We start from the raw sequence: 8,689 nt of genomic DNA on the forward strand, positions 1-8,689 counted from the left end.
CCGGAAATCTTCCCAAAATTTTGATTCGAAGAAGATCCAATCTGGTAGTTCGAATAGCATTTGGAAAAGTGACAGCCAACCTGCACAAAATCCCCAAAAATCTGAAACTTCAATGAAGATATCAGAATAAAAAGGTGATCCTATGGAAAAGGTGATGTTGAATTCACAAGGACGAGTTTTCAAGAACTAATTGAAACCTATGAAATGATTGTTGCTGAACAGAAAGTATTCATCTCTCAAAATGAGAAACTTAGAGCATGCGTTGATTATTTGGAAAGGAAAAATAGGACACTACTAGAAGTTAATGAGCAGCTTACCACAGTGTGATAAATATTTTCCGTGGGAAATGAAAAATTGCTTCAAATCTCAAGTGAACAATTGAAGATAATCAAAAAGTTGGAGATGGAGAACAAGAAATTTTTGAGTGAGAATAGTACATTGATGAATGATAAAAAAAAATCTCGATGAGGTGTTGAAATTTGGGAAACCATACGGTGATCATAGTAGGATTTGATACACTCACGGAGCTGGAACTTCTCAACCAATGTTTGTCAGATGTGGTCTCCTCTCTGATCCAACTGATAACGAGAGGCCTGAGAGACTAGATGTTATTTCAAAATATTTTGGAAATCAAACGAAGGTTCATTGGTCGAGCATACAACAGTCAAAATGTATATACTATAAGCAAGTAGGACACCAGGAGCTGAATTGTGATCGGATCACACGAGATTTATTTTTTGGCAGAAGAATTTGTTGGCCATCAAAACACTAGATGAAAATAATCTTGGAAACGTTGGAGTGGAGACCGAAAGAGAAAGAAGCAGTATGCCAGATGGCCTTGTCATCTCAAAATGAGAAGAAGACAATGCTACATTAAATCTGAAGCAAGCTACACTGATGCAAAATTCAGTTTGCAAGAAATCCAAACGAAAGAGTAGTTGCACTTATTATGGTATGATAGGCCACATTGTTGATAAATTCAAAAGTCTGGCTTATGATTTGATGTGTGGAAGACAAATCACTTGGCCCTCTGAAGATCCAAATAGATTAAATTCCGAAAGGAGTAGCGGCCAAAGAAGATTCAACCAAAGATGAGATGTTTAAAGTTAAAGTAGGGAATGTCTTATGAATTTCTTGGATGCAATGTGTATCGTTGGACATGTTCAAATGTAGATGATAGAAATGAAGTTGTAGACCCTACATCGCAATATCACAATTGTTTATACTCTTTAGATGGTGCGTTTCCAGGTCGAACACAGGGATTTTAAGTCGCGAAATGTAAATCAAGAATAGCAATGCTGGTGATGCATAACGGAAAGCGGTAAGATGGCTCGCTTTTGAGCGAGCCAAAAATTAACTAAGACATAAAGTAAAGGAAAGCAAGTAAGCGGAGTGATCTAGTGTGAGTGAGCGGTGGAGGCAGTGAGCGAGGAATAGATGCAGCGACAACGGCAGTGAGCAGAGACGAGGGGGAGCGGATTATAGTTATAAGTATAAATGATAATAGGGGAACGGTGAGGATGTTCAGATGATGTTGTGTTTGAGCTGTATGGTAATTGATGGCTAGGTTCTCATGGATAAAGTGCGCAAATGAGGAAGGTGAGTAAGCGAAACATATATTTATAAGACGTAACGACAAAATGTGTAATTATATAAAAATTGTTAAAACAGAGAACGACTTCGCTGGTACTTGACCTTAAGTGATTTACAACAATACTTCAATGATGCCTAGAATCAGAATATTATAGGCAATAAAATCTACTGTCACTAGAAGTTTTGTGGCATAATATATCCACGTCTATGCCTAGTAAACTATCCCAATCTCTGTCCCATTAGTGGCTTTACCCTTGTATTACCTCTTTTAATCAGAATCGAATTTGGAACAGCAACTAAGCAGGTCAACAAGGCTCCCACGTACTTAGCTACGTTGAAATAGCTAGAATCTGTTAATGAATACGATGCGAAACTAGGCCAAAATAGTCGATTCTTCTCCGTTCTTCCACAGATATATAGGATTCTAATCCTAATGTCTAAATGCAAAAATGACTCTTGGATAGAAGCGATAGCAGATAAATCTTGATATTTCATTACTTACTACAAAAAACAGTAAAATTCTACATTATAAATGTAGTAAATCAAAGCAGGAATAACGTAGTAAAATAAAAGTAGTAAAGTGAGCGACCAGATAAGGAGAAAGTCTCAACTCCTCTGGCCATTCCTAACTATGGAACTTCCTTACAGGGTTGAAGCTCTAAAAAATATGCAGAAATCAACACCGGAAAATATGAAATGCGCGTTTTTTACAAAATAATTCTGGTCCTATTTATAGATCTATGGAGATGGCGGTTGCAGAGCAGTTGAGCGGCAGTTGAAACTGTCTGGACAGTTAGGCGGTTGACGGCGGTTAATCTATTGAAGCAGTTGCACCGGCCATAACTCCCTCGGTTCCGCTTCGCTCGCTTCAGAATGCAAGGGCACAGATCTTCCTCGCTTGCCTAGATGGCTGGACGGCATCGGCGTAGATCAAGCGATGTTGTCGTCGCTGGCTGGTATCAGAATGGCTAGACCACTGAGAGATGAACACTTAGTGAATTGTGGAGTTGTTCACTCTCGTTTCGCTGCCGTGGATGTTTGGTCGCTGGCACTGGCTCGAGCAGAAAAAGCGTCGCTTGCTAAGCGGCAACGCCATTGCTTGGATTTCAATACTTATTTTGTTTTACCAGAAATATAGCTTAAATAGGCCAAAAACGTTAATAATCTCAACAAACGCGCTCTGGATCATACCAAAAGAAATAATTCAATAACGTATGCTATAAATCAGGTACTTTGATGATTTTCACATAAAAATTCAAGTAATACACAGTTTTGTCAAGCAAAAGAATATGCTATTATTAGGAGTTATCATTGGGTTAACAATTGTTTTGTATTTTATACTTTTGTCGTCACCAGTATGTGCATTCATAGTATGATCCTCCAACAAAGAATGAGTCCGCGTTGATGTTTTAATTTTCGATTGTGTCTCACGAAGTGAGTTGTTATTGTTGCTATGTGCTTCATCGATTTCAGGACCAATACTTAATAATTTAATAAATTCTTGATATGACATGATGTGACATACTGAAAAAAAATATATATATATATATATATATGAACGATTTTTATAAAAATTGTCACATGGTCATAGAACTTCCCATTGTGAATCGTAGCAGTTGGCAGGTTGCATGCATGCAGATTCGTAGATGAAATCTAAGTGGCAGTACTTACTGAAATCATTTTCACCTCTATCTATCAATCTGTGTGGATAAGGCCTCCACCAGATTTATTCTTATTCCAACTCATGTCACAGACACACATTGACATCGAGTCCCGATGCTTCTTTGCTGCTGATTCTTAGGAAGTTTAATAGTATAATTTAATTTAATTTAATTTGTCGAGTGAGTGGGTGGGTGGGTGGGTTTGCCAGGTCAGCTCTACCTCAGATTTGACCTGCCCCGAATCGAATCCCTGCGCAGCCATCCGCCACGTGTCTCCCCTGCCGCCTTTGCAGCCGTGTTGTGTCTGCCCTCTTCGGCCCCCTCCTATAAATACCCTTAGTTACGCGGCGCCTCTACTCCGATCAGATTGATTATACCTAAACACATTAGTAACTAACTCATTTGAATCGTCTTCTTCGTTCTTTCGATTCACCCATTTACTTGATTCATTGAATTTTTGTTGGTTTTTGCGTATGCGCATGGCTGCCGGAGATCTGTCGGTTATCCTGCCTCGTGTCCTCATCGTCTCCCGACGAAGCGTCCGCAAGAACAAATTCGTCGATTTCGTCGGTAAGCACGCACAGTCGATCCACATATCACTTTTTTTATCAATCAAATCAAAAAAAAAAAATAAAAATGATAATCATCTGGATCCGTTCAGGAGAATATCATCTGGATCTGATCGTGAGCTATGGCGCCGTGCCGGTGATCGTGCCGCGGGTGAGCGGCGTCCACATGTTGCTGGAAAGTTTCGAGCCGATCCACGGCGTGCTTCTCTGCGAGGGCGAGGATATCGATCCTTCTCTCTACGAATCCGATCTGTCGCCGCTCTCCTCCGACGAGCTCGACGAGATCCGGCGGGTGCACGCCGGCGACACCGCCATCGACAGGGAAAAAGACACCATCGAATTAGGGCTTGCCAAGCTCTGCCTGGAGAGGAACATTCCCTATTTAGGGATCTGCCGTGGCTCCCAGATCCTCAACGTCGCTTGCGGCGGCACTCTCTACCAGGACATAGCCAAGGAGCTCTCCAAGAACCTGCCGGAAACCGAGAGGGTTCTGCACATGGATTACGACAACTACGACGGCCACCGCCATCCTGTCCGGGTAGTGGAGAACACGCCGTTGCATCAATGGTTCGCGCGAGATCATACCTATTTGTCGTCACCAACGGAAATGGAGATTCGGGTTAACAGCTACCACCATCAAGGGGTGAAGAAGCTGGCTCAGAGGTTCGTGCCTATGGCATTCGCCCCCGACGGCCTAATCGAGGGGTTTTACGATCCCGACGCTTATAATCCGGAAGAGGGCAAGTTCATTATGGGGCTTCAGTTTCATCCGGAGAGGATGAGGAAGCCCGATTCCGATGAGTTCGACTATCCCGGATGCCCTTCTGCTTACAAGGTCGATCACTTCACCTCATTCATTATTCGATCAAGAATTAAAAAAAAAAAAAAAACTAACTTCCAATAGAATAGAATTGAATTTGTTGAGTGTAAGAAACAATTGATCCGTTGCAGGAGTTTGCAAAAGCTGTAATTGCCTATCAGAAAAGGCTAAACAGTTTGACAAGCGTGGCGAAGCCTCTAAAGCTGGATGCAGAAACGGAGAAGCAAAGGAAGATGATCGTGAGAAGCTTTTCGCTGGCAAGAAACTTGTACGAAGGAGGGCATAAGATCAGTTCGTCTAAGGAATCGGAGCTGGAGGCAGGAGCAGAGTTTCTTGAGGTAATACATACATATTGTTAAAAATATTTAGAAAATATATATTATATTTATGGTATTTATCTTATTCAAGAGATTTGTAGAATTCTTGCATTATTTAGATGATTTGTGCGTTACTATAAATATGTACGAATTCTTACGATAGAGCCAAATTCTCTTCGGGTATCTCCATGATCCGTTATATCTCGTATATATTTTTATATTTTATTAATGTATGTACTTTTATCTACGATTATGCTGCTATTTTTATGTCGTCTCCGTTTCTACAATTCCATTGACAGAGTCTACTTTCGACTCTAACGCCGCCGTTGAAAGTCCTGTTTTCGACTCTAACTCTATTGAGAACAAGAGAGTCCTGTTTTCGATTCTAACTTTATTGTGAGCGAGTGAGTTTTGTTTTTGACTCTAACTTTATAGAGTGAGAAAATCATATTTTTTACTCTAGTTCCGATTTGAGCAAGCGAGTCCTAGTCCTGTTTCCAAGTCTAACTGTGTTGAAAGTTCTATTCTAATTATGATCCTATGGACGGCTATATAACTTTTAGTTAATTTTGACGAATTCAAATTCATACGTGGAAGATATCGGCTATATTTTTTTTGGTCACTTTTATTTAAGAGATTCGTAGATTTCTGACCTTATTTAGACGATTTGTATATCACTATAAATATTTATATATGTATTCTTATGATTGAAATAGAGAATTTTAATTTATATTATAACATATATGTATATATACATACATACATGAATTCATCTACAATTTTCAAGAGTAATGAATGAAATCATCGTATGGCAGTCGAATACAGCACTGAGCTTGCAGCAAGAGACGAGACTGAAGCAGGTGGGGGCGACGGTGAGGAACGCGTTCTGGTACATGGAGAAAGTGAAGGTGAAGGAGCAGAAGGAGAGGTTAGCCCGGAGCATGATGGGGAAGATGTCTGTGGATCAGCTCTCGGACCTCATGTCCTTTTACCACATGATGGCCCAGATCTGTTCCGACATCTTGGACAGGAAGCTCCATGGGATTGTCAACACCTGACACTCATCAACTACATGACCTAATTAGAAAGTTGATATTAGAAAGTTGTCTGTCAAGTCACAGGAGGAGGAGACTTCTTGTGATGTGCCTTTGCTGCTTTTCCTTTTATTTCTTCCATTTGTCTTAATTGTGTGTGTTTCAGCTAGCTCGCTAATCACAAGAAAACTTTGTGTATTAATTACTATTGTTCATATCCATCAACTAATTGGTTGGGAATAGGGACTCTGTTTATTTCATTTGTTGTTTGTATTATGGATCCTATTTGCCTACTTATATATGTACAGCAAAATTTTTTCCTTAAAACAACATTATATTCAATAAATATTCTTCAATTTTGTACAATTTTTTATTATTACTATTCAAAGTACTAGATTTAATATTACTGTTCAGTATGAATAATTAGAGGGGAAGAAAATAAATCAAGATATAGGTATTATCACATAAGAAGTCAGATTTGTTTTGTAGCCCAAATTAGTTACTGATACGATGCATTCGCTACCCGAATCTGCGGCTGAATCTAATACCCTGCAAATCAAGCCCGACGGAAAAGTCACAGTAGGCGAACCATGTGTGGCAAGTAACCTGAGCCGTCGGGGGTTTGAACTCATGACCTCACGGTCACAAATTCAACCCCTACGCCACTAGGCCATCCCTTACGGGACTACTGATATGATCCATTTGATTCGGTGAACTGTTGAACTTATCTGTTTACTTGTGAAATTTGGTTTCGCTTTTACTATTCTTAATTTTTTTTCTTTTTTCGAAAATATCAAATTAAAATATTTTTTTATTTATTTTATTACACTAAAATCTAATTTTATATTCAAAATATCGCATCCATACATATTATATCACATCAAACCACTATTTCAATTATATATAATTATACACTTTGATCACATTTTTAAATTCATAATGTATAATTTTTTTATTTTAATTAAACTATATAGTCATCTTAATCTTAATCTATAATTATCTTTATTATATCATAATTATTTTTACTAATACTTCTTAACAATACCTAAAACTTTGTGTCTAAACTAAAGTGGACAAATTAAATGAGACGGAGGGAGTATTAATTAACATAATTGTCCACACATTATACATTATAAGTGATCTATAACATAAAAACTACATAACATTCCGAATAAGTCATGTTTCCTACCTCATATAAAAATTGACATTAAAAATAAAAGTTTTTAATGCAAGTTATGTTAACTTTGTTCAAATAAAACAATACATCCAACAATTAAAATTTTTTACTTGTGGTCGTGTAAGGGATAGTTTGGTGGTGTGGAGATGGACTCGTGACCGTGAGTTCATGTGTTTAGACCCCGAAATCTCCTAGTCTTGTTTGCCACACATGGTCGCCTAGTGTGACTTGTTTTATCGGACCTAATTTGCAGGCTATTATATTCGGCCGGGGGTTTACCCATAGCGCACCCGAAAGGTAGGCGGCTACGGATTCCCATATTGTAAAAAAATCACATTCCTAAAATAACAAATGGTGAGGCTGGCCACGGTTGTAGGTAGTACACCTGATTCAAATAGCATATATGTTATGAAGTTTATATTTATAATAGATAAAAAAAAAATAAAAATAAAAATTGATTGTTTATAACCATCTCAATCTGAGATGATTATGTTATCGAAAAGACACTTTCTATTTTTGTCTCCTCGAATGCTCGTTATAGTCTCAAAAACCTTTGTTTCATTTAGATCATCCTTTGCATCAAGTGTTGCTTGAATCTCTGGTTAGACAAAAGGAAAGTTAGCAGTAATTTAACCATTAAACTAAAGAGTTCAAGCAATACTTACTTTTGAACATTCAAGTGTAGTTTTTTACTCATTTATTCCTTATTGTGTAACAGGTTTTCTCCACATTCACTCCAGATTATCAGGATCCATTTATTTTAAATTTTTTATAGCAATCATCAACTCCCTCATGTTCGTGATAAAGATAGTCATTTCTTTAATTATTTTCATTTCATGCTAAAATAGCATATGATAAAAAAAAATTGGCCATGTGTGAAAAAAATATAGAAACACGTAAGAACATTAATTCATAATAGTAACATACACCAATTACCTTCTTGCTTGCCCTTTGGGACATGAGATCGCAACGTTGATCTTGTTTTGACTCCCTCATACGATCCAATTTCTCCAGTTGGGTCTATCTCTCATGATTAGCTAAATCTAAGTTCACCAATCCTGTAGTTAGAGTCCTTGTTACCGAGGCTTGCGACTCTTCATACCTCTTTATCCAGCGTTGTTTTTGCTTTTTCAGCTTGCCACCATATTTAGATTTTTTAACCACAGCTGGACGTTCTAAATCCAATGCTGCAGGCCTACCTAACTTAGACAAAGAAGGTGCTTTCGTATTGGAATCTTTATCAGTTCGGAATGCCCCTATAGTCGAATCAATAGGGATTGTTGGTTACAATGGTTCTCCATTAAGATGCAGTGATGCTTCCTTAGCTAAATATTTTTCATTGTTACATGATCGATAATCTATCTTGTTTCTTCCCAAAAATTTCATCCATTTTGGTTGCTCTTTCAAAATATGCCAGCAAAACTCACATTTGAACTTGGTTTTTTGTTGTTCAAAATAAGTACCATCTTAATATTATCCCTAAGGTATGGTATAGATTAGTTATCTAGATAAATAAAT

General features: G+C 38.0%; 1 protein-coding gene across 1 annotated transcript; it reads left to right on the forward strand.

The window, feature by feature from the left end:
- The first annotated feature begins 3,597 nt into the window (after positions 1 to 3,597).
- On the forward strand, positions 3,598 to 6,236 carry LOC127242403 (putative glutamine amidotransferase GAT1_2.1). Its single transcript, XM_051261941.1, has 4 exons — positions 3,598 to 3,824; positions 3,916 to 4,658; positions 4,775 to 4,981; positions 5,776 to 6,236. Exons 1-4 carry the CDS (start codon positions 3,728 to 3,730, stop codon positions 6,016 to 6,018), a joined length of 1,290 nt encoding a protein of 429 aa, XP_051117898.1. The 5' UTR covers positions 3,598 to 3,727; the 3' UTR covers positions 6,019 to 6,236.
- The last annotated feature ends 2,453 nt before the right edge of the window (positions 6,237 to 8,689 follow it).

The sequence above is a fragment of the Andrographis paniculata genome, unplaced genomic scaffold (genome assembly GCF_009805555.1).
Source record: "Andrographis paniculata isolate CXL003 unplaced genomic scaffold, ASM980555v1 Contig86END, whole genome shotgun sequence".
NCBI lineage: Eukaryota > Viridiplantae > Streptophyta > Magnoliopsida > Lamiales > Acanthaceae > Andrographis > Andrographis paniculata.

Coding starts and splice junctions, on each gene's coding strand:
- LOC127242403 (XM_051261941.1), top strand. CDS start 3,728: ATGCGCATGGCTGCCGGAGATCTGTCGGTTATCCTGCCTCGTGTCCTC. Junction 3,825..3,915: donor CAAATTCGTCGATTTCGTCG/GTAAGCACGCAC, acceptor GGATCCGTTCAG/GAGAATATCATCTGGATCTG. Junction 4,982..5,775: donor CAGGAGCAGAGTTTCTTGAG/GTAATACATACA, acceptor ATCGTATGGCAG/TCGAATACAGCACTGAGCTT.